Source organism: Dendrobates tinctorius, unplaced genomic scaffold, assembly GCF_039654945.1.
Source record: "Dendrobates tinctorius isolate UK_male_01 unplaced genomic scaffold, ASM3965494v1 ptg000175l, whole genome shotgun sequence".
NCBI classification, from domain to species: Eukaryota; Metazoa; Chordata; class Amphibia; order Anura; family Dendrobatidae; genus Dendrobates; species Dendrobates tinctorius.
Window position 1 is genome coordinate 6,736,055 of NW_027361842.1, and position 26,016 is coordinate 6,762,070.

Below are 26,016 nucleotides of genomic sequence, written 5' to 3' on the forward strand. Positions count from 1 at the left end.
TTTGTAGCCCAGAGATAGATCAGGCTTTTGACGCAGATAGCAGACTGTTCAATATGTGGCTTGGATTTTTTTTTTTTTATTTTGGCCACCAAAATTGTGTCAATAAGGAGGCTATGACTCAACAAAAGAAATTCTTTGGAGGACTAAAATTGTAAAAGATTTAGCGCAAGGATATGCGGATGCGTATGGCAGAGAAAACAGTGTAAAAAACATGAACTGTAGCTAAATCCTTTTTAGCCAGCGAAATATCTTTTTTGCCAGCAAAATGGTATAAAAAAATACTACAGCATCACAAAAAATGGCAGAATTTTCAGCTCAGTCAGATGTGATGCCTGGGACGGGCAAAGCCGTTTAAAATTGCTGGATTTTCACGCTGTAGTGTTAAAAGGATCTGGCTGTAGTCTGCAGTGTCAACAAGCAAATTCAGAAAAAAAAGGGGGGGGTCTGGATTGCTTTGGAATAAAATAATCAGAATTAAGGCGCCCAAAAAAATTATTCCTAGGTACTGATACCTGGAGCTAGGTGTATATGTAATAGTGAGCAGCAGCAAATAATGCACCCTTTTGATGTATGCAGTGATATCTATATACTCACATACAGTGCCTGCATGCCTTGCACTGATATGTACATACGCACATACAGTCCCTGCCTACCTAGCACTGCAATCTATATACCCAGTTATTAGTCCTTAGAAGGACTGTTGGTTTAGCTGGATATGTGGATTCAACAATGGCATACCCACACTAATAAAAGCACAAATCTGTCCCTATCTCAGCAGCAGCTCTCCCGACACTGTCTGATTCTGGACGTGCCTGTGAAGAACAGGGCAGCGGCAGGTCTCTTATAGACCTGATGATGCTGTAATACCACAACAAAGATGGCTGCGGCATTACAGTGCATGGCAATCCCTGTATGTTAATTGGTGCTCTAAAGACCGCCAAACTTGCAGGGCGGAGACCCAAGCTCCAGCCGAATAATCCTGGATATACTCAGTGCTGGCAGAGTACCGAGTAGCGGCGAGCATGTTCGCTCATCAACTGTACATTTATTTATTCCTTCCCCATGGGATGCTATTGCAAGTGTCAAAGAGAACAAGAAATTTAACAGGAAAAAAAAAGCGTGAAAAAAGTCTTACTTGTAATAAAATGGTCTAATGGAAGAGACACAGGAGATCTTTATAGAATAGTCAGTAGTGATGAGCGAGGGTGCTGTGATAAGGGGTTATCTCAGGGGCTAACTGAATGTTTTCGGTGTGTTCGAATAATATGTTCCAGCCCCTGCAGTTGCATGTCTCACGGATGTTCGACAGTCGCAACACCTGCAGGGATTGCCTAACAAACGTGATTACAGCTTATCCAAGCACGCGCGCTCCTCACTAATCGTCATGTAGAATAAAAGATTCCTATGCACATGACACATTAGCGGCACTCACTGGGGACTGACAAATGAGGATAGGAAGGCTCCAATCGCAGTCCTCCGGGCTAGCTACTCCAGCTGGATGTACTATGGAAGCCGAGATTTACAACGTGTCTGTATTTACAGTGTGAAACAGTAGATTTGTGTACTGTAAAAGGGCTGCATGAACATTATATACATAAAGATATGTGCAATACATGAACATATGTGTGCGATATATATGTACTATATATAATATACATCTGTGTATGCATGCACATTACACAGGTACAGCTACACACAAACATACACTCACTGGCCACTTTATTAGGTACACCATGCTAGTAACGGGTTGGACCCCCTTTTGCCTTCAGAACTGCCTCAATTCTTCGTGGCAGAGATTCGACAAGGTGCTGGAAGCATTCCTCAGAGATTTTGGACCATATTGACATGATGGCATCACACAGTTGGCGCAGATTTGTCGGCTGCACATCCCTGATGCGAATCTCCCGTTCCACCACATCCCAAAGATGCTCTTTTGGATTGAGATCTGGTGACTGAGGAGGCCATTTGAGTACAGTGAACTCATTGTCATGTTCAAGAAACCAATCTGAGATGATTCGAGCTTTATGACATGGCGCATTATCCTGCTGAAAGTAGCCATCAGATGCCTGTTCTTAGCTGAGAGGAGTGGTACCCAGTGTGGTCTTCTGCTGCTGTAGCCCATCTGCCTCAAAGTTCGACGCACTGTGCATTCAGAGATGCTCTTCTGCCTACCTTGGTTGTAACGGGTGGCAATTTGAGTCACTGTTGCCTTTCTATCAGCTCGAACCAGTCTGCCCATTCTCCTCTGACCTCTGGCATCAACAAGGCATTTCCGGCCACAGAACTGCCGCTCACTGGATTTTTTTTCTTTTTCGGACCATTCTCTGTAAACCCTAGAGATGGTTGTGCGTGAAAATCCCAGTAGATCAGCAGTTTCTGAAATACTCAGACCAGCCCTTCTGGCACCAACAATCATGCCACGTTCAAAGGCACTCAAATCACCTTTCTTCCCCATACTGATGCTCGGTTTGAACTGCAGGAGATTGTCTTGACCATGTCTACATGCCTAAATGCACTGAGTTGCCGCCATGTGATTGGCTGATTAGAAATTAAGTCTTAACACACAGTTGGACAGGTGTACCTAATAAAGTGGCCAGTGAGTGTACATCTTATACATAATGTAGCTGCATATAAAGCAGCGACTGCAAAGCTGGATATATAAAGGATCATATATACAATATATATATATATATATATATATATATATATATATAGAGTGTGTGTGTGAATACAATGGCTGCATGTTATACTGTAGATGAAAGCTCTGCTGCAGAGCGGTGTGTGGGATTGGCTACATACATGTTATACGGTGTATCCAGAACTCGGCCGCAGAGCAATAAATATACAGAGACACCCTCTGCAGCAGAGCTTTCAGTGGCCAGCACTACATATGTGTCTGCCATGGGCGACGAATGTCACACCGGGGCTCTGCACCCAGCCGTGCCTCACACACCGGGGCTCTGCACCCAGCCGTGCCTCACACACCGGGGCTCTGCACCCAGCCGTGCCTCACACCCAGCCGTGCCTCACACACCGGGGCTCTGCACCCAGCCGTGCCTCACACCCAGCCGTGCCTCACACACCGGGGCTCTGCACCCAGCCGTGCCTCACACACCGGGGCTCTGCACCCAGCCGTGCCTCACACACCGGGGCTCTGCACCCAGCCGTGCCTCACACACCGGGGCTCTGCACCCAGCCGTGCCTCACACACCGGGGCTCTGCACCCAGCCGTGCCTCACACACCGGGGCTCTGCACCCAGCCGTGCCTCACACACCGGGGCTCTGCACCCAGCCGTGCCTCACACACCGGGGCTCTGCACCCAGCCGTGCCTCACACACAGCCGTGCCTCACACACCGGAGCTCTGCACCCAGCCGTGCCTCACACACCGGGGCTCTGCACCCAGCCGTGCCTCACACACCGGGGCTCTGCACCCAGCCGTGCCTCACACACCGGGGCTCTGCACCCAGCCGTGCCTCACACACCGGGGCTCTGCACCCAGCCGTGCCTCACACACCGGGGCTCTGCACCCAGCCGTGCCTCACACACCGGGGCTCTGCACCCAGCCGTGCCTCTGCACACAGCCGTGCCTCACACACCGGGGCTCTGCACACAGCCGTGCCTCTGCACCCAGCCGTGCCTCACACACCGGGGCTCTGCACCCAGCCGTGCCTCACACACCGGGGCTCTGCACCCAGCCGTGCCTCACACACCGGGGCTCTGCACCCAGCCGTGCCTCACACACCGGGGCTCTGCACCCAGCCGTGCCTCACACACCGGGGCTCTGCACACAGCCGTGCCTCTGCACACAGCCGTGCCTCTGCACACAGCCGTGCCTCTGCACACAGCCGTGCCTCACACACCGGGGCTCTGCACACAGCCGTGCCTCACACACCGGGGCTCTGCACACAGCCGTGCCTCACACACCGGGGCTCTGCACACAGCCGTGCCTCACACACCGGGGCTCTGCACACAGCCGTGCCTCACACACCGGGGCTCTGCACACAGCCGTGCCTCACACACCGGAGCTCTGCACCCAGCCGTGCCTCACACACCGGGGCTCTGCACCCAGCCGTGCCTCACACACCGGGGCTCTGCACCCAGCCGTGCCTCACACACCGGGGCTCTGCACCCAGCCGTGCCTCACACACCGGGGCTCTGCACCCAGCCGTGCCTCACACACCGGGGCTCTGCACCCAGCCGTGCCTCACACACCGGGGCTCTGCACACAGCCGTGCCTCTGCACACAGCCGTGCCTCTGCACACAGCCGTGCCTCTGCACACAGCCGTGCCTCACACACCGGGGCTCTGCACACAGCCGTGCCTCACACACCGGGGCTCTGCACACAGCCGTGCCTCACACACCGGGGCTCTGCACACAGCCGTGCCTCACACACCGGGGCTCTGCACACAGCCGTGCCTCACACACCGGGGCTCTGCACCCAGCCGTGCCTCACACACCGGAGCTCTGCACCCAGCCGTGCCTCACACACCGGGGCTCTGCACCCAGCCGTGCCTCACACACCGGGGCTCTGCACCCAGCCGTGCCTCACACACCGGGCTCTGCACCCAGCCGTGCCTGCACCATTCTTCCCGGGCACGCAGGCTGTGTGTAGCTCGCCTTTCTACTCAGTGCAGTCACTGCACACCACCATTCACAGCCCACAGCCTGACTCTCCTCCCATAGAGTCACATGGTCCTGACGTCATCAAAGGTCCTTTAGCCAACTAGGCTCTCGCATCCAGCAGTAGGGAAGTGCTGGGTGTCACGGAGGAAGCTCGGTGCTCCGCTTTTTGAAGGGCTACGGAGCGGTACACAGGAGGAGACAGGGTCGAGAAGTCTGCACTGCGCATGTCTGCAGCACACAGGACGTGCACTTTCCCCGCCGGCTTCGATGTGATGTGAGAAGTCGGGACCCTCGAGCGTTCAGCTTCCCCGGACACGGTGACAGCGGCGGCACCTCAGCGCCCCCTGACTGCGGGGTAAGGGCTGCGTGGGTTTGTGCGAAGTCATACACGTGTGGACTTTGCCGAGAGGCACCGAGCATCGCTATGCCGTGATGCGGGCACGGTCCTCTGCTGCCCGCCCGTCCTGACTGCAGGAGCTGCCAGCAAAGCTGCATGTGCGTGTGCTTAAATGTATGTATGTCTGCATGCTTCTGTACATGTGTGTGTTTTATTTGTGTATACAGTACATTTGTGTGTGTGACTACTTCTGAGATCTATCTATAAGTGACTTGTGTATCTTTCTGTCCATCTGTGGTAATTAGGTCTCCAGCCCCCCGGTCATGCAGTGCACTCTGTCTGTCCGTGGTCAGTCGGTCTCGTGCCCCCGGTCATGCAGTGCACTCTGTCCGCCTGTGATTAGTAGGTCTCCAGCCCCCCGGTCATGCAGTGCATTCTGTCCGTCTGTGGTTAGTAGGTCTCCAGCCCCCCGGTCATGCAGTGCACTCTGTCCGCCTGTGGTTAGTAGGTCTCCAGCCCCCCGGTCATGCAGTGCATTCTGTCCGCCTGTGATTAGTAGGTCTCCAGCCCCCCGGTCATGCAGTGCATTCTGTCCGTCTGTGATTAGTAGGTCTCCAGCCCCCCGGTCATGCAGTGCATTCTGTCCGTCTGTGGTTAGTAGGTCTCCAGCCCCCCGGTCATGCAGTGCATTCTGTCCGTCTGTGGTTAGTAGGTCTCCAGCCCCCCGGTCATGCAGTGCACTCTGTCCGCCTGTGGTTAGTAGGTCTCCAGCCCCCCGGTCATGCAGTGCATTCTGTCCGCCTGTGATTAGTAGGTCTCCAGCCCCCCGGTCATGCAGTGCATTCTGTCCGTCTGTGATTAGTAGGTCTCCAGCCCCCCGGTCATGCAGTGCATTCTGTCCGTCTGTGGTTAGTAGGTCTCCAGCCCCCCGGTCATGCAGTGCACTCTGTCTGTCCGTGGTCAGTCGGTCTCGTGCCCCCGGTCATGCAGTGCACTCTGTCCGCCTGTGATTAGTAGGTCTCCAGCCCCCCGGTCATGCAGTGCATTCTGTCCGTCTGTGGTTAGTAGGTCTCCAGCCCCCCGGTCATGCAGTGCATTCTGTCCGTCTGTGGTTAGTAGGTCTCCAGCCCCCCGGTCATGCAGTGCACTCTGTCCGCCTGTGGTTAGTAGGTCTCCAGCCCCCCGGTCATGCAGTGCATTCTGTCCGCCTGTGATTAGTAGGTCTCCAGCCCCCCCGGTCATGCAGTGCATTCTGTCCGTCTGTGATTAGTAGGTCTCCAGCCCCCCGGTCATGCAGTGCATTCTGTCTGTCTGTGGTTAGTAGGTCTCCAGCCCCCCGGTCATGCAGTGCACTCTGTCTGTCCGTGGTCAGTCGGTCTCGTGCCCCCGGTCATGCAGTGCACTCTGTCCGCCTGTGATTAGTAGGTCTCCAGCCCCCCGGTCATGCAGTGCATTCTGTCCGTTTGTGGTTAGTAGGTCTCCAGCCCCCCGGTCATGCAGTGCACTCTGTCCGCCTGTGATTAGTAGGTCTCCAGCCCCCCGGTCATGCAGTGCACTCTGTCTGTCCGTGGTCAGTCGGTCTCGTGCCCCCGGTCATGCAGTGCATTCTGTCCGCCTGTGATTAGTAGGTCTCCAGCCCCCCGGTCATGCAGTGCATTCTGTCCGTCTGTGGTTAGTAGGTCTCCAGCCCCCCGGTCATGCAGTGCATTCTGTCCGTCTGTGGTTAGTAGGTCTCCAGCCCCCCGGTCATGCAGTGCATTCTGTCCGTCTGTGGTTAGTAGGTCTCCAGCCCCCCGGTCATGCAGTGCATTCTGTCCGCCTGTGATTAGTAGGTCTCCAGCCCCCCGGTCATGCAGTGCATTCTGTCCGTCTGTGGTTAGTAGGTCTCCAGCCCCCCGGTCATGCAGTGCACTCTGTCCGCCTGTGGTTAGTAGGTCTCCAGCCCCCCGGTCATGCAGTGCATTCTGTCCGCCTGTGATTAGTAGGTCTCCAGCCCCCCGGTCATGCAGTGCATTCTGTCCGCCTGTGATTAGTAGGTCTCCAGCCCCCCGGTCATGCAGTGCATTCTGTCCGCCTGTGATTAGTAGGTCTCCAGCCCCCCGGTCATGCAGTGCATTCTGTCCGTCTGTGATTAGTAGGTCTCCAGCCCCCCGGTCATGCAGTGCATTCTGTCCGTCTGTGGTTAGTAGGTCTCCAGCCCCCCGGTCATGCAGTGCACTCTGTCTGTCCGTGGTCAGTCGGTCTCGTGCCCCCGGTCATGCAGTGCACTCTGTCCGCCTGTGATTAGTAGGTCTCCAGCCCCCCGGTCATGCAGTGCATTCTGTCCGTCTGTGGTTAGTAGGTCTCCAGCCCCCCGGTCATGCAGTGCACTCTGTCCGCCTGTGGTTAGTAGGTCTCCAGCCCCCCGGTCATGCAGTGCATTCTGTCCGCCTGTGATTAGTAGGTCTCCAGCCCCCCGGTCATGCAGTGCATTCTGTCCGTCTGTGATTAGTAGGTCTCCAGCCCCCCGGTCATGCAGTGCATTCTGTCCGTCTGTGGTTAGTAGGTCTCCAGCCCCCCGGTCATGCAGTGCACTCTGTCTGTCCGTGGTCAGTCGGTCTCGTGCCCCCGGTCATGCAGTGCACTCTGTCCGCCTGTGATTAGTAGGTCTCCAGCCCCCCGGTCATGCAGTGCATTCTGTCCGTCTGTGGTTAGTAGGTCTCCAGCCCCCCGGTCATGCAGTGCATTCTGTCCGTCTGTGGTTAGTAGGTCTCCAGCCCCCCGGTCATGCAGTGCACTCTGTCCGCCTGTGGTTAGTAGGTCTCCAGCCCCCCGGTCATGCAGTGCATTCTGTCCGCCTGTGATTAGTAGGTCTCCAGCCCCCCCGGTCATGCAGTGCATTCTGTCCGTCTGTGATTAGTAGGTCTCCAGCCCCCCGGTCATGCAGTGCATTCTGTCCGTTTGTGGTTAGTAGGTCTCCAGCCCCCCGGTCATGCAGTGCACTCTGTCCGCCTGTGATTAGTAGGTCTCCAGCCCCCCGGTCATGCAGTGCATTCTGTCCGTCTGTGATTAGTAGGTCTCCAGCCCCCCGGTCATGCAGTGCACTCTGTCTGTCCGTGGTCAGTCGGTCTCGTGCCCCCGGTCATGCAGTGCATTCTGTCCGCCTGTGATTAGTAGGTCTCCAGCCCCCCGGTCATGCAGTGCATTCTGTCTGTCTGTGGTTAGTAGGTCTCCAGCCCCCCGGTCATGCAGTGCACTCTGTCCGCCTGTGGTTAGTAGGTCTCCAGCCCCCCGGTCATGCAGTGCATTCTGTCCGCCTGTGATTAGTAGGTCTCCAGCCCCCCGGTCATGCAGTGCACTCTGTCCGCCTGTGGTTAGTAGGTCTCCAGCCCCCCGGTCATGCAGTGCACTCTGTCCGTCTGTGGTTAGTAGGTCTCCAGCCCCCCGGTCATGCAGTGCATTCTGTCCGTCTGTGGTTAGTAGGTCTCCAGCCCCCCGGTCATGCAGTGCACTCTGTCCGTCTGTGGTTAGTAGGTCTCCAGCCCCCCGGTCATGCAGTGCACTCTGTCCGTCTGTGATTAGTAGGTCTCCAGCCCCCAGGTCATGCAGTGCATTCTGTCCGCCTGTGATTAGTAGGTCTCGTGCCCTCCGGTCATGCAGTGCATTCTGTCCGCCTGTGATTAGTAGGTCTCCAGCCCCCCGGTCATGCAGTGCACTCTGTCTGTCCGTGGTCAGTCGGTCTCCAGCCCCCCGGTCATGCAGTGCACTCTGTCCGTCTGTGGTCAGTAGGTCTCCTGCCCCCCGATCATGCAGTGCACTCTCTGTCTGTGGTCAGTAGGTCTCGTGCCCTCCAGTCATGCAGTACTTTCTGTCCATCTGTGGTCAGTAGGTCTCCTGCCCCCCCCCCCCGGGTCATGCCTGTGCTTTCTGTGGTCATTAGGTCTTGTGCCCCCAGTCATGCAGTGCTTTCCATCCGTCTGTGGTCATTAGGTCTCCTGCCCTCCGGTCATGCAGTGCACTCTGTCCATCTGCGGTCAGTAGGTCTCGTGCCCCTGGTCATGCAGTGCTTTCTGTCTGTTGTCAGTAGGTCTCGAGCCCCCGGTCATGCAGTGCTTTCCGTCCGTGTGTGGTCATTCGGTCTCCTGCACCCCGGTCATGCAGTTCTTTCCTGATGTCTGTCGTCAGTAGGTCTCATGCCCCTGGTCATGCAGTGCTTTCCGTCCGTCTGTGGTCAGTAGGTCTCATGACCCCGATCATGCAGTGCTTTCCGTCCGTCTGTGGTCATTAGGTCTCCTGCCCCCCGGTCATGCAGTGCTTTCTGTCCGTCTGTGGTCAGTAGGTCTTGTGCCCGCGGTCATGCAGTGCTTTCCGTCCGTCTGTGGTCACCAGGTCTCTTGCCCCCCCGGTCATGCAGTGCTTTCTGTCCATCTGTGGTCAGTAGGTCTCATGCCCCCGGGCATGCAGTGCTTTCGGTTATTGACACATTCCTTTTTACTACACTGCAGATAATATCTGTATTTTTCCTCCATAGGTCATTCCTGATAAGACAAGCATTATTCCCTGGAATTTTAACTTTTTCATGACGCTACTACCTGGACTTCCTACAAAATAATTATTATATATCATCCCTGGATTTGATGTAAAACTTTTTGCAGTTCTAAACAGACGCCCTCCTATTTACTAGGAGGTTAAAGAATGATGATGACCAGCACTACCACTGATCGTGTGAAAATGGAGCCTCCTTTCTATCATGAGGATACTCTGAATTTGCAGGACTTTGCTCAGATCTCAGGATATAGCGGTGGCACTACTGGAGTTATCGCAGGCTCTCACCAAGCTGGTGGAGGAGATGCTGGAGTGAGGTACACCCCAGAACATAAAATGATGAGTGCCAACATTATAATTCAGGGAAGCAACCTGAAAAAGAAAAGCCTGACTCCTTCATCTGCACCAGTCCCTGCTGCTGTCATTCCTGTCGGATTCTCTGAAGTTATTACTCGTGGAAGTGAGGCACTGAAATTGTTGCAGGCTGGGGGCAGTGGACTTGGTGACTCTACAGGGGGTGATGTTGTGGTTGGAAATGACCTCAATCCAGTGCCAGTGACAGCCGAAGGTGGTGCTATAGCGGTGGCAGTCGGAAACAGTACTGCAAGCAGTAGCAATAATGGCAGCACCCCGTCGGAGGTCTCTCTTCTTCCTCCACCTTCAAATGCTGCTCTGAATCTCCTTAAACTTACTCCTCCTGAATTAGAGCATCTCCTAATCCAGGCTTCCAGCCCTGGTCTTTCAGTCACATCCAGTGGTAATCCAAGTCCTGCTACAGTAGCCACCCCACAGCAGGGTACACCAGTTCCTGCAACCACAGTTCCACATCCTTTCCTATACCGCAACCAACAGGTTATCACTCAAGAACAAGAAGGGTTTGCAGATGGCTTTGTCAAAGCTTTAGCTGATTTACATAAACAGAATCAGCTATTGGGAGCACCTATTTCACCATCAGCTCTGGCTACCAGCTCGCCATCTTACCCAACTCGATCACTTCTCCCTGCCGGAGAGGTACCGGTCTACACTAACCTCAGCAGTTTTAACCCAGGAGCTGCACAACTCAGCCCTACTCTTCCTCAACCCCCACCTCCAGCAACTTACACTGGTAATACTGCCAGTTCCACACCAGCTGTACAGTTACATTTTCCAGGACTCAACCGGCTTCATACAGTAAGGGGTCCTCTAGATGAACCACAAACTGTCCCTGATGTGTCCCAGTCTGGTGCTCCAACAGGTAGTGCAGGGGATACGAGCACACCACCTTCTCTTTCGCCGATTGACTTAGAAACACAGGAGCGGATCAAAGCAGAGAGGAAAAGACTGAGGAACCGAATTGCTGCCTCAAAGTGCCGCAAAAGGAAGTTGGAGCGAATTGCACGCTTGGAAGAGAAGGTGAAGGTTCTCAAGTCCCAGAACTCTGACCTGGCATCTACTGCTAGTCTCCTGCGAGAGCAGGTATCTCAGCTCAAACATAAAGTTATGAGTCATGTCACTAGTGGTTGTCAGATAGCTGTGGCCAAAACTTCACCGGGGTCCAAGACAGGAGAAGCCTCTACTTGCTGAAAAGATTAAAGAAGTCAACTATTTATTAGTTATACAAGAGGCAACGAATGACTCTCGCAGGGTTGAGACTGTGGAGTTGGCCTCCTCAGAAGTGGATTGCAATGTTCACTTAATTTGGCTGTCTTGCCTTTTTTCTTTTCTTTTTTTTTCCCCGAGGCAAGCTGTTTGTGCAAAATTTAGGAACCATTAAGTGAAAATATAACATGTGCTGATAGAGTAGTAGAAGAGCGCACACACACATAAAGTGCGGATATGCCAAAAAAACAAACTGTTGTCGGGAGCTGATGAGGCCTCGTCAACAATTCTACCATGCGGGAAAGCAGCTTTTTTGTGTTCACATAGCATTGCAATATGTGAGAAGGAGGAACACTACAATGCTGTTTGTTACAGGCGGCAAATAATCTGCAAGGATTATAATTATTTTTCCAAACCATAGGGTGACATTGAGCCTCTGAGAATGAGCTTCTACAATCGCTCCCTCCACCCAGCCTTTATTTAACTCGCTGGACCTGTTTGGATTTGTTGCTCCACAAAAGAGAATAACCACGTTTTGTACAACATAAAAATGGATAAAGGAGGCTGTGTGGCTAGAAAAGGGGCAATTACACTTACATGGTGAGGACGCAACATTCGGCGTGGTTACACGGATCGCTGAAAAACCCCCCTGTAAATAGGAAGATTGCTTACATTTTATTATTCAGTGCCAAAGCTTTTTTTTTTTTCAAACACCCCCCCCCCCCCCCCCCCGCTCCCCGAAGTCCCATATGCAGGTACTTTACAAAGTGGCAGACTGTGCTAATTACAAAAAAACAACTGCTAAATATTAAACTGAAACATATTTATTTTTTGCTGCCAAGCGTTCGCGATAAAAATACTCCTATCCAACACACTCCAAGGAAACAATGAAAATGAGAAAGCAGTCAAACGTTCTCTGTAAACTTAGAGTGATTTTTTTTTTTTTTTTTTTTTTTGCTTTTCTCTAGCTCTGTTTACTAACATTTTTATTCTTAACATTTCTAAAAACGATAGTTATCTAAGGGCAGCAAGCGAACGCTTTGTGCCCAGGTTCGAGAAATCTCCGATTTTCACTCTTAACTTTGCTTTTTAGAAATGTTAAAAAATAAAAGCCTCTAAATACTCCAGGGAAGAGCCAAGTGGTTTCTCAATGTCTATTCTGCCTCGTGTCCCCATTTCCCCTTGACCTCGGCGTCATTGGGATGGCTAATAGATCATTGTCGGATGCATGGCGTCCCTGTTGCTGCCACAAGCACCCTTTAAGTCCTAGACACCTATCTGCCAAGAAGTATATGGTGATCCTCGCTTAGGTCATTAAAGTTAAGGCGAGCTAGAAGAAAATGGATTCAATACTGATTTATGTTCGGGCCATTGAATCTTACAAGTAAATGTTTTTTTAATTGCACTTATCCGCCTGAGCTATTTACAAAGGGAGCTGGCGTGTTTTGAGACCACGCGTTTTAGAAATTCTGGTATTTAAAGTCCTGTAACAGCAGATTGGCAATGGCGTACTTAGACTGAGAAATTTAATTTTATTTATTGCGCTCGGTCTGAAGCAAGACTTTAAATATTGTTACTTCTCGCTTTTTTTTTTTTTTTTGGCGGGTTGGGGGTTCTAGATGTATTTTTGTATCCTAAAGTGATGTGTTTTTAAATAGACAAGAAAATTATTTAATATTTAATTTTGGAAAATCAGGGACCAGATTGATTTATTATCCGTGTCTGTAAAAGAAAGTATTTCAAAGTTCTATGTCCCTAAGGTGATAAGTCTATTTTCAGTACAGAAAAGTTTTATGTGTAACCTATAAAAGTTTACCTTTTTTAGAACAGATGCATATGGGTCTATAGTGCTAGCGCCAGTCGTACCTGGCCCACGCTCTGCGTCCTGCCCACAAACCGGCCCGCTCTACGTGGTGTCTTTGTTTTTTACTTTTGGGTCAGGGTCCAGGCTGGTTCTGTTTGTTTACAATCGAGGATAACATTTGGTAGTCCGACAGCTTGTGAGTGCATTTTAGTCTGAGTATGCCATTTGTGTCCTGGCCACAATGGGTTTAAGATGTTGCAACCTAAGCTGAGCATCTAAAAACACTCGTCATTTGGCAAAAAAAAACCAAACCTTTTTTATGATATATTTATTTTCTAAATATAAATGTCCTTGTATTTTTGCTAGAATATATGTCTATTAAAAGCTATCTGGTGATTGCACATTGGGTACAATTTGCAATTCAGACATTAATGTCTATAGAATAGGAGGGAAAGATCCTTTTTCTGTGCCGAATGTTCAGATGGGTTCATTTTCCCTCCGTCCTATGAGCATTTACATTCTATTTATTTATTGAAACTTGAAGTGTTTGGTGTTTTCAGACTTCTATTTTTGTAAGAAGTAGTTTGAAAGAGGCCAATTTGAGAGTAACCACGAACTCCTACGCGCCTCTTTTTCTCTTTTTGTAATGTGTAACATTCCAGCTGGGCGCACCACAGATCGTAACGTTTTTTATCGCATATCCGTGCTCTGAAAAGTGACAAGTTAAGGGCTCACAACTTTTTCGGATAATCTGTTTCATGATAAATGAATACCGGAGGTGAGATGATGATTTAATGCGGTCATCAAAAATTTGAGTCCGTTAACGCTTTTAATCCTTTTTTTTTTTTTTTTTTTTTTTTCGTTGATGAGATCTGATCTTGGGAGCTGAATAATTTACTTGTGAAATGTATACTATGCTACACAAACAAAGGAAAGTTTTGATTTCTTTCTTGATGCATCGGTTCATGGAGCAAAAGATGTCCTGTAAGAAAAGTGTGTACTTGTTGTTATGTGTACTATGGAAATATGCTGCCGTGGTTTGTGCTCTTTCTCCCATCCCATCATTTCCATGTGGCTTCTCTTAATGTTCTAGTGCTGTTATTATTGTGTCTTTACACCGGTTAGATTTGGTGAAAGCCCTTATTTAATGTCGTAGGTGTGAGCAATGCTTTTGGCACTTGTGTTGTGCTGACGATAAGTGCTTGGGCTTGTAATCTTCTAGCCCATCTGTAGTATCTACGTAGAGAAGAAAATTCCGTTCCTTCTCGTGTGATGCCGTTTGTTTTTCTAGTAATTTATCATTTTCGGAGTTTGTACAGAACTGTTTGTTGTTTCTTGCAGCGGTGATCTGTTATTGTTGAAGCATTTTCTAGTCTGATCATTTGTTGGTGATGTTGTGTGCCAACATTGTAGCCCTGTTTTTCACAAGCCTGACAAAGACAGATGTATGTGGACTGTAATAAAGGAACAGATTTGTTTTACAGTCATCCGATAAATTGGTGTGAACAGTTCTTCTTCAGATTTTTTTTTTTTTTTGTCTCCCTTAAATTATTCAATGAGAAATGTTTAACGACAAGACATTAATACTCCATAAAAAGGTCATTGCTGAATATCTGGTGGCCAAGACTTACAAGGAGCTTTCGCTCCATTTTTAGGTGCTGACTTGTACGTCCTAAACGATATCCTAATGCTCCTTGTTGGAAAAATGTTTCTAACTGCAGCACTTAACGCAAATGTCCCTATTCCTTAATTTCAGGAATCAGATTTCTAAAATCCTTTTTGGAAAATGAAATAGTTTGTTCAATATTTGAAAGGTGTTTTTTTTTTTTTTTATTTTATCGCTAAGCCTTGTACTCAAAGCTCGGCCAAAGCAGAGCATTCTCATTTTTTCCGGGGCCATCATTATTTACCACTTCCTGGATACATCTCTGTTCACACTGACAAGTCGTTTATGGCTGGTCGACACCAACTGGTATTCTATCACTATGGATAAATGAGGGAATGGCAAGAAATCGCTAATTTAATCTAAAAAAAAAAAAAAAAAAGTTTCTTTTTATGTTTATCCTTTTTAGTAATAGGCTGAAATTATATCAGAAAATGTGTACCCCCGGATAGTGTGTAGTGCAAGCACACAACAGGATAGTGACTGAAGGTTCTTCCATCCAGACACAAAAGGAGTTTTTAGTTGCACCATTAGAACTATAGTATTGAATTACTTGTCTACAGTGGGACCTGAAATGACATCATATCCTTCACTTCATAAATGAAGGTGCATATGAGATTCTGCTGCTTGCCACCTGCATATAAGGGAGCACTCGCACATCTATATATAATCATACAATATAATTTTTTCTATTCTGTACAGAAAAGAGACCAAAAGGACCCTTTTACCTTCTGTCAGGAGAATAGGAGCCTATGGATATGTTTTACATACACAGGAGTTTTCCTATCACACATTCCAAACGCACACTGTAAATGCACCATTAATTAGAGAAGCCTCTTGTTACATTATTCTTGGAAATGTACCATATATACTCATGTGTAAGTTGAGTTTTTCATCACACCTTTTTTTTGTGCTGAAAACGCTTATACGGCTTATACACGAGTCATTGTCCCAGGGAGCGGTGGGTCAGAGGCAGGAGCCGACGGCTATGGCTAAAGCCTGTGCCGCTGCTGTAATAGTGCACCGTGCCAGCCGCCAGCTTCCAGCACACATCATACTCGCCTACCTGGGCTCTGGCACTGCATCTCCTTCCGGCCACCGGCACCTACAGCTCTTCCTGCCGAGTGATCATGTGGCCCCGCTAATTAAGGTAATGAATATGCAGTGCTCTCCACTCCCATAGGTGTGCATATTCATTACCTTAATGAGAGGAGCCACGTGATCGCTGGGCAGGAAGAGCTGCAGGCGCAAGCGGTTGGAAAGAGATGCAGTGCCAGCACCTAAGGCACGCAGGTAGGTGACTAGGATATTTTCTTGTGTGGTTTTTTTTTTTTTTTTTTTTTTCAATAGGAAACATGCAAACAGGGATAGGGGATAAGGAGCCATGCATACAGGGACAGGAGAGGCATGCATATAATGACCGAGACAGGGGAGGCATGCGTACAATGACAGGAATTAGGCTATGGGCCCACGTAGCTTTTTAAAACGCACAATGAAAACCAGACTCCTTCCCAGAAATCGCGCAGTTTTTTTCCGTGATTTTGCCGCGATTTTCTCAAGCACTTTCCAAGCGATTTGAAGCATCGCTTGGAAAGTGATTGACAGGTTGGTCACACTCGTCAAACATAGTGTTTGACAAGTGTAACCAGCTTTTTACTATTGTGGCCGCCTATGCGGCTTCAATAGTAAAAGATAAAATGTTAAAAATAATAAAAAAAAATAAAAAATCGGTATATTTACCTTCCGACGTCCCGTGCTGCCATCCCGGGCCTCAGCGTTCCCAGCGATGCCTTGCGAGACCTGTGATGACGTTGGTCTCGCGTTACTATTGCGATCTCGCGAGACCACGTCATCACAGGACCTTGCCGCAAGGCATTACTGGGAACGCGGCAATTCTTTGCGATTCCGCACAAAAGAATGATCATGCTGCGATTCTGCCGTGGAAAAAAGTGCAGCATTAGCACAGCATGTGCGGAATGCCATAGGAATGCATGGGGTGCGTCATGTACAAGATTTTTAAACGTTTTCGTGGCAAAAACGCTTAAAAATCGCATCGTGGGCACACAGCCTAAAGAGACAATACAGACCCAGCTTGTAATCGAGTCAATAAGCTTACCCAGATTTCCATCACAAAAGTAGATGCCTCGGCTTATACTTGTGTCGGCTTATACTTGGGTATAGCAAAAAAAATAGTAGAAAAGAACGGCACTCACCGGGTAGTGTAGTCAAGGCTTTATTATAAAAGCATATCAGCGGGAGAACGGGTGCAAAAAGGAGATGGCAACGATGATCGTTTCACGCAGCAAAGGCGCTTCCACAGGTTGGTGCAACCTGTTTAAGCGCCTTTGCTGCGCGAAACGATCGTCGTTGCTATCTCCTTTTTGCACCCGTTCTCCCGCTGATATGCTTTTATAATAAAGCCTTTATTTACCCTACCCGGTGAGTGCCGTTCTTTTCTACTATTTTTTTTTTTTTTTTTTTGCTATGTGGATTAGCTCATTTTCCATAAATGTGCACCTAAGGGTAAAACAGTTGTATTGCCGGCTGCGTCTCTTTTATACACGTATAATGGTGCGGATGTGTGGACTATTGTGATGGTGCTCGCCTTCTATTTCTGGACTTTGTTATACTTGGGTATATAAGGTACTTGATACTTATGATCTGCTGTGTCTATGCCATCCATGATTATTAGTAGGTTTTGTTTGAATATATAAACTTCTACTGTAGAATAAAGATAATCACTTATGGATCTTCAAAGGTTCAAAGGAACTACCTACTTTCAGGGGTCCACTTTAAAGGGAACCTGTACCCTTTTAAAACGCTATTTATCTCCAACCTGGAGCCGCCTGCTTTCAGTCATGGGGGCGGTGCAGGGAGCGGCTACAATCATTGCTCACTATACTGTGAGTGACGGCTCTAAGCATGTCGTGGAACTTTTTTTTTTTTTTACAGCAAGCTGTGCACAGATGCATTGCAGAGCTGGCTGTCATAATTCCAAGACATGCTTAGAGACGCAACTTGCAGTATAGTGAGCAATGATTGTAGCCGCTCCCTGCACTGGCCCCCTTAACTGAAAGCAGGCGGCTCCCGGGAGGAGGTAAGTTAATTTTCTCCCATTAGCCACACTTTCAGTACAGTGGCTGGGCAATATTGTATAGCTATTTACCTGTAGATTAACCCTATATTTGCAGTTTAATAGCATTTTAAGGTGTGACAAGTTTGGTTTAATTATGCTTCTGAGGGTGTTTTCATACATGCCAAAATACAACATCTTCCATATGTGGCCAGTTTACCCATTTTACTGCTTATTACATAATGATTATATTTTGGGCTGCATGCTTTCTAGAGGTGAAACAAGATGGAAGCACTTGGTGCAATGTGTGTATTCTAATGCAGGTCACAAAGACAAGGCTATTGGGCACTTGTGGGAACACCCTTGGATTCTTTATTCTTATCTTTATTAATCAGACTGGAAGACCGGAATCTGCTTTGTCCACTATGTAAGGTTTATATTTACATCACTTTTTTTACTTAGTTTGAAGGTTTAAATTTTATTTTTTTTACTATAAGCAAGGCTAATGGAGGCTGAGTCCCTGTCGACCATTCAACTCATGGTAGGAAGGTCAGTAGTTAGTGCCATATTATATACAGTGGGGAAAAAAAGCATTTAGTCAGTCAGCAATAGTACAAGTTCCACCACTTAAAAAGATGAGAGGCGTCTGTAATTTACATCATAGGTAGACCTCAACTATGGGAGACAAACTGAGAAAAAAAAATCAGGAAAATCACATTATCTGTTTTTTTTTTTCATTTTATTTGCGTATTATGGTGGAAAATAAGTATTTGGTCAGAAACAAGCAATCAAGATTTCTGGCTCTCACAGACCTGTAACTTCTTCTTTAAAAGTCTCCTCTTTCCTCCACTCATTACCTGTAGTAATGGCACCTGTTTAAACTTGTTATCAGTATAAAAAGACACCTGTGCACACCCTCAAACAGTTTGACTCCAAACTCCACTATGGTGAAGACCAAAGAGCTGTCAAAGGACACCAGAAACAAAATTGTAGCCCTGCACCAGGCTGGGAAGACTGAATCTGCAATAGCCAACCAGCTTGGAGTGAAGAAATCAACTGTGGGAGCAATAATTAGAAAATGGAAGACATACAAGACCACTGATAATCTCCCTTGATCTGGTGCTCCACGCAAAATCCCACCCCGTGGGGTCAGAATGATCACAAGAACGGTGAGCAAAAATCCCAGAACCATGCGGGGGGATCTAGTGAATGAACTGCAGAGAGCTGGGACCAATGTAACAAGGCCTACCATAAGTAACACACTACGCCACCATGGACTCAGATCCTGCAGTGCCAGACGTGTCCCACTGCTTAAGCCTGTACATGTCCGGGCCCGTCTGAAGTTTGCTAGAGAGCATTTGGATGATCCAGAGGAGTTTTGGGAGAATGTCCTATGGTCTGATGAAACCAAACTGGAACTGTTTGGTAGAAACACAACTTGTCGTGTTTGGAGGAAAAAGAATACTGAGTTGCATCCATCAAACACCATACCTACTGTAAAGCATGGTGGTGGAAACATCATGCTTTGGGGCTGTTTCTCTGCAAAGGGGCCAGGACGACTGATCCGGGTACATGAAAGAATGAATGGGGCCATGTATCGTGAGATTTTGAGTGCAAACCTCCTTCCATCAGCAAGGGCATTGAATATGAAACGTGGCTGGGTCTTTCAACATGACAATGATCCAAAGCACACCGCCAGAGCAACGAAGGAGTGGCTTCGTAAGAAGCATTTCAATGTCCTGGAGTGGCCTAGCCAGTCTCCAGATCTCAACCCTATAGAAAACCTTTGGAGGGAGTTGAAAGTCCGTGTTGCCAAGCGAAAAGCCAAAAACATCACTGCTCTAGAGATCTGCATGGAGGAATGGGCCAACATACGAACAACAGTGTGTGGCAACCTTGTGAAGACTTACAGAAAACGTTTGACCTCTGTCATTGCCAACAAAGGATATATCACAAAGTATTGAGATGAAATTTTGTTTCTGACCAAATACTTATTTTCCACCATAATATGCAAATAAAATGAAAAAAAAACCAGACAATGTGATTTTATTCGGTCGTCCATGACAGCACCACCTGAGAGAGGAGATCCGCCCTTTAGGAACAGGAAACCTACAGATACAAAAAGGTGGCACCTCTCCCACGCATCAGTTGGTTTCCTGTTCCTAACAGGGACAGAACTCCCTACAGATCGTCCGTCATGGATAACTAAATTCCCAGGCCAGCGGACCGACTCAGGTAGCGGGGGGTTCTCCTACCTCGGTCTCGCTGGGAGCCCTGGATGCGCCACGGTGGGTCCGGGTAGGATTTCCACGGCGGTGGTAAGAGCAGGCGGAGACAGGGTCCGGTGGACGTCTTCTCCATGGGACCGGTGAGGTAAGCAGTGTCCCCCTGTGTCTCCTTTCCCCGGAGCCGCGCGTCCCCGCGAGCGGAAGTGACGCGGTGGAGGGGGCGGGGCCTAGCGCCGAAACCGGAAGTCGGATGCCGGTCGACTTCCGGTTGTTGTGGACGTGCGCCCGCCGCCTGGCGGGCCTGAAGGGGAGGGGGAGGATTGCGGAGCGGTCCAATGGGGGGCCCGAACACCGGACGGAGTTCCTGCTGATCCGGAGGGGAAGCCTTCTTAAGACAGAAGGCATTGCTGCTGAGGTGCTTCTGGAGGCCCAGCGATGGACACAACAGAAGCCCCCATGGACCCACAAGAGGTGCAGCCCGTGGCAAAGCACCCCAGTGACCAGCCTAAGAGGCGGAAGGAGGGACGTTCGAGTGGACAGAGCCACAGTAGTTCCTCTAGGCCAAAGGATCCTCCTGCAGCCCCCCGTGATCCGGTACCTATCCTCATCTGCAAGGGTAAGAGATCTGCGAGAATGTACCCTGATGCAGTGTCCCCTTATATTTTTTTTGATTCTCAGGGGAAGAAGGCCACAGGGAAGCAGAAGCACAAGGAATGTGCCCTCTGTAGTTGCCCCTTACCAGATGGCCACCCTAAGAGATTGTGTCAGTCTTGCGTGAGACAGATGGTAGGGACGGAGATGAGGGGTAGAACGTGAGTGGAGTATCAGACTCTTACACTCTTCCCTATTTATGCAGGTAGCGGAAGAAGCTCCAAGCTTCGCTACGGACCTGAGGCAATTAATCAGGACTGAAATAAAAGCCCTATCAAAAGAAGATTCTTCTAAAAGAAGACGGGCTAGTGTTTCAGGCTCAGAATCTTCAGTCGGCCCTAGGAGGGAAGATATCTCCTCAGAGTCCTCGGCCTCCTCTTCTTCCTCCGAAGAGGATTCCAGCCGGTTTTGTTTTCCCTTGGACCATATGGATAAATTAATTAAAGCCATAAGGTCAACCATGGGGGTAGAAGAAAAAAAGACAGAATTGTCTGCTGAGGACATTATGTTCGGGGGTCTAGACCCCAGAAAGCAAAGGACTTTTCCATTAAACGAAAGAGTCCAGAACCTGATAGACAGGGAGTGGAAAAAAACGGAAAAAAGGGGTTCTATGCCGCCTGCTTTCAAGCGAAGGTACCCCTTTGAGGACCCAATAGTAAATCGATGGGATAAGGCCCCCAAGCTGGATGCAGCGGTAGCTAAGGCCTCCAAAAAGTCATCTATACCCTTCGACGATATGGCCTCCCTTAAAGACCCCCTAGATAAAAAGGCAGATTCCTTTTTAAAGGGCACTTGGGAGATGTCAGCAGGCGCCCTAAGGCCAGCAATAGCAGCCACGTGCGCAGCCAGATCCATGATGGTTTGGCTGGATCAATTGGACTCCCAGCTAAAGGATGGAACCTCGCGAGCTTCCATCCGTAAATCTCTTCCAATTATCCAGAATGCTGCTGCCTTTCTGGCAGATGCCTCGGCAGACCCTGTAAGAATGGCGGCCAGGTCTGCAAGTTTGTCTAATTCGGCCCGAAGAGCCCTCTGGTTAAAATGCTGGCCGGGAGATATCCAAGCCGGGTCCCGTCTCTGTTCTATCCCGTGTGAGGGTGAATACTTGTTCGGCCCCGTCCTAGACGAACTGTTAGAGAAAGCCGGGGATGAGAAAAAGAAATTTCCGAGTCTACCAAATACATCCTGGAGACGTCCCTTTTCTAGGAAAGGGTATTCCCGCAGGAGGCAGGCCAGAGATCAGAACAGATGGGACAACAAGAAAACCAGAGGTACGGGCTTCATGTTCGGAGGAGGGGGGCGCCAAGAAGGTCCATCACGGGATAATAAGAAACCGCCCCAATGACTAGTGGCTCCGGTAGGAGGAAGATTATCTGCCTTCTACCCGGCCTGGGCCAAAATCTCAAATAGCAGCTGGATACTGGGGGTGATAGCTACAGGACTACACCTAGAGTTCTCCTGCGTTCCCCAAGACCGGTTCAAGGTAACTCCGCTCAAATCTTCCCTGCTAGAACAAGCTGCCCTGGAGACCGAGGTCCTCGAGCTACTGGACAAAAAAGTCCTGACGAGAGTTCCAGAGGAAGAGAGGGGGAAAGGCTTCTATTCCCCCCTGTTCTTGGTCCGTAAACCGGATGGCTCATTTAGGGCTATATTTAATCTCAAAGCCCTCAATAAATTTCTGGTCGTTCGACCGTTTAAAATGGAAACAACACCGCAATAAAAATGCTGTTTCAAAACTGCTTCATGGTGGTCCTAGATCTGAAAGACGCGTACTACCATATACCCATATGTCTAGCACACCAACCTTTCCTTAGACTGGCGGTTCAGTTGGAGGGGTCAATCCAGCACTTCCAGTACGCGGCCTTACCCTTCGGGGTGGCAGTTGCACCCCGAGTATTCACCAAAGTGATGGCAGAGGTGATGGCCCATCTGCGCGAGCTAAATATTCTAGTCGTTCCCTATCTAGATGACCTTATAATAAGCAGTTCAGCCGAGCAATGTTTAGAACAATTACAGAAAACGGCGGCTCTAGAGTGGTTGGGATGGCTACTTAATATCAAAAAATCCCGTTTGCAGCCATTAAAAATTCAACAATTTTTAGGCCTAACCCTAGATTCTAAAAAACAGGAATGCCGTCTGCCCCCAGAGAAGCTGCTGCACCTGCATAGCCGGGTCCTGAACGCTTCCAACAACCCCTCCATGTCCCTCAGGAAAGCCATGTCCCTGTTGGGTTCCCTCTCGTCCTGCATTCCCGCGGTCCAGTGGGCCCAAGTTCATATGAGAACTCTACAGGGCGAAGTTTTATGGTATCAGAGGATTCTTGGGGGTAACTTAGAAGGTCGACTGACCTTATCCAGAAACACAATGGAGTCCCTGGAATGGTGGCTAGAAAGAAATAACTTGTCTAGAGGGGTCCCTTGGGAGTATAACATTACCCGCGTGGTTACCACGGATGCAAGTCCTTCCGGTTGGGGGGCGCATATGGAGGAAATTCTGGTCCAGGGCCTATGGGAGCGGGATCAAATACAAATGTCTTCTAATTTGAAAGAATTGACAGCGGTAGTACTCGCAGCTAAAGAGCTCCTTATGTATCTACAGGGCCATCACGTACGAGTTCTCTCGGACAATCGAGTGGCCGTGGCCTATATCAACCACCAAGGCGGAACTCGATCCAAAACTCTGATGAATGTGGCAGGACAGTTGTTCCAGCTAGCAGAGCGGCATTTTTTATCTCTCACGGCTCTTCACATAAGAGGGAAAGAAAACGTCGCGGCAGATTTCCTAAGCCGCAATCTGTTAAAACAAGGAGAGTGGGCCTTAAACACCTCCATTTTCGTTCAGATCGTACAGAGATGGGGTCAACCAGAGGTGGATCTATTCGCCACCAAAGAGAACTCGAAAACGAGACAGTTTTGCTCCCTGAATCCCAGGGAAACTCCTCTGGCAGTAGATGCGCTACTGATAAAATGGGACTTCAGGCTAGCCTACGCCTTTCCTCCCCTATCTCTACTTCCTCTGGTGTTGAGGAAGATCAGGAAGGACAAGGCAAGGGTCATAGTCATCGCCCCGTTCTGGCCCAGAAGAGCATGGTTCTCGAACCTCAGGATCATGTCGATAGACGATCCTTGGGTTCTCCCGGACATCCCGGACCTTCTGTCCCAGGGGCCGGTCTTCCACCCTCAGGTGGCTGGCCTACATCTCACGGCGTGGAATTTGAGCGGTCACTGCTAAGAAGTAAAGGTTTCTCCCCAGACCTAATTGACACTCTACTAAAAAGTAGGAAAGTGGTGACAACTAAGATTTACGTCAGAATTTGGAAAAGATTCCTCCAAAGCTCAAATATAAATACTGATGATTCCGTCCCTATAGGCCAGATCTTGGAATTTTTACAAAAAGGGCTGGACCTGGGTCTCTCCACCAGTACCCTTAAAGTACAGGTATCCGCCTTAGGGGCCCTCTTTAGCTGCAACATCGCGGCTAATTACTGGGTCAATAGGTTTATCAAAGCAGCGAGTAGATCCAGACCAATAGTAAAGAATAGACTCACGCCATGGGATTTGAACCTAGTCCTCACAGCTATGACAGAAGCGCCATTTGAACCCATCTCGTCAGCCTCTATTAGGAGCCTGTCCCTCAAGATAGCTTTCCTGATAGCCATAACGTCAGCCCGTAGGGTAAGCGACATTCAGGCATTGTCTAGGCGCCCACCTTTTCTTCAGGTAAAAGAGGATAGGGTAATACTTAGACCTGACCCAGCGTATTTACCAAAAGTAGCCTCCAGCTTTCATAGGTCGCAGGAAATAGTCCTCCCATCCTTCCTCCCTAAACCAACTAATGAGAAAGAGGAGAAGCTACACACTTTAGATGTTAGGAGATGCCTCTTAGAGTATCTAGCGGCTACCGATCCCTGGAAGAAGGACAATGACCTCTTTGTCTCCTACCAAGGCCCTAGGAAAGGTCTTAGGGTGTCCAAAAGTACACTAGCCAGATGGATTAGAGAAGCAATCTCGTTAGCTTATACCTCAAAAGGTAGAGTAGCTCCAGAGAAATTGAAGGCGCATTCCACCAGAGCCGTGGCGACCTCGTGGGCCGAGAGATCGGAAGTCTCCATCGACCAGATTTGTAAGGCGGCCACTTGGTCCTCTCCGAGCACTTTTTATAGTCATTATAGGCTAGACTTGGGTGCTTCTGCAGACCTCTCCTTCGGTATCAGGGTTCTGCAGGCTGTAGTCCCCCCCTAAAGTAGTGATTACTCTCTGTAATTCTCTCAGGTGGTGCTGTCATGGACGACCGAATAAAGTCTTAGTTACTCACCGGTTAACGGTATTTTTCGGAGTCCATGACAGCACCCGTATATTCCCTCCCTTAAATTTAATTGGGGTGTGCACGTCTATTTCTTGTATGCTCACTGGTGATAAAAGTTTATAATTGTAAAGAATACTGTACATAAATCATGCATTAACCTTGGAAGTCCTCTTGTGCTCTGTAATCCAACTGATGCGTGGGAGAGGTGCCACCCTTTTTGTATCTGTAGGTTTCCTGTTCCTAAAGGGCGGATCCCCTCTCTCAGGTGGTGTTGTCATGGACTCCGAAAAATACCGTTAACCGGTGAGTAACTAAGACTTTCTGGATTTTTTTTTTTCTCAGTTTGTCTCCCATAGTTGAGGTCTACCTATGATGTAAATTACAGACGCCTCTCATCTTTTTAAGTGGTGGAACTTGCACTATTGCTGACTGACTAAATACTTTTTTTCCCCACTGTATGTAGGTTTATTTGATTATACAACCATTACAATGTATAGAATCATATGTGATCATCTACCTTTCATCCCTCCTTGTAGAAACTATATATACAACGCTGTCCATAGGAAGATCCCTTTTATAAGATGTTGATCATCCCTAATAGATTCGTTATTGCCTATATGTTGAGACTATATTCACAAGTCCGTGTGCTTTCCATTTTTTTTCTATGGCCCCATAGAGTTTAATTGATCTGTGTACACATCTGTCTTGAAAACTGATGTGTCCAGTCCATGAGACTCAGACCTTGTCTTGATCGCACCAGTAGACACGGCCATTAAAGTCTATGGGGATCCATATAAACCAGATGAAACATAAGATGTACTTAAGTTTTTCTTCTGTTTCATCTGTTTTTACTGCTATATTGCTAACACTCAATGGATAAAAATGATGAAACTATTTATTTTTGTGGTTTTTATTTTTTTATTAGTGATTGCACTTGTCTCATTTTACAAATTGCTGCAGATGACTGATGGAACGTATTCATCTTTATTGCTATCCCTGTAGCAAATATTATCAACGTGTTTTAAATTACTTTAAAACTTTTTTTTATTTGTCTACCTAAACGTTTTAAAAGCTAGTTCACTCAGGTTGTTATTGCACCTTAAATGACTACCAAAAAAAAACACACACGCAAAGATTTTCCCTATAAATCATACCTTGTGTTTTTGCCCCGTTGTTATTTTACTAGGCACTAAAGGACGAAGGGCTACAGAACAAAACTACCTATAG

General features: G+C 48.6%; 1 protein-coding gene across 2 annotated transcripts; it reads left to right on the plus strand.

Annotated features, from left to right (window-relative positions):
* Positions 1-4,721: 4,721 nt before the first annotated feature.
* Positions 4,722-14,403, plus strand: LOC141054163 (transcription factor Jun-like). Of its 2 annotated transcripts, none has more exons than XM_073551357.1 (2): positions 4,722-4,981; positions 9,474-14,403. In XM_073551357.1, the coding sequence occupies exon 2, from the start codon at positions 9,638-9,640 to the stop codon at positions 11,048-11,050; it is 1,413 nt and encodes a 470-aa protein (XP_073407458.1). In that variant the 5' UTR covers positions 4,722-4,981; positions 9,474-9,637; the 3' UTR covers positions 11,051-14,403. The 2 variants fall into 2 exon arrangements, with proteins under 2 accessions (XP_073407458.1, XP_073407459.1); XM_073551358.1 differs by lacking the exon at positions 4,722-4,981 and adding an exon at positions 5,000-5,137.
* The last annotated feature ends 11,613 nt before the right edge of the window (positions 14,404-26,016 follow it).

What these genes read in the sequence shown, in the direction of transcription:
- LOC141054163 (XM_073551357.1), top strand. Translation starts at nt 9,638, where the DNA reads ATGATGATGACCAGCACTACCACTGATCGTGTGAAAATGGAGCCTCCT.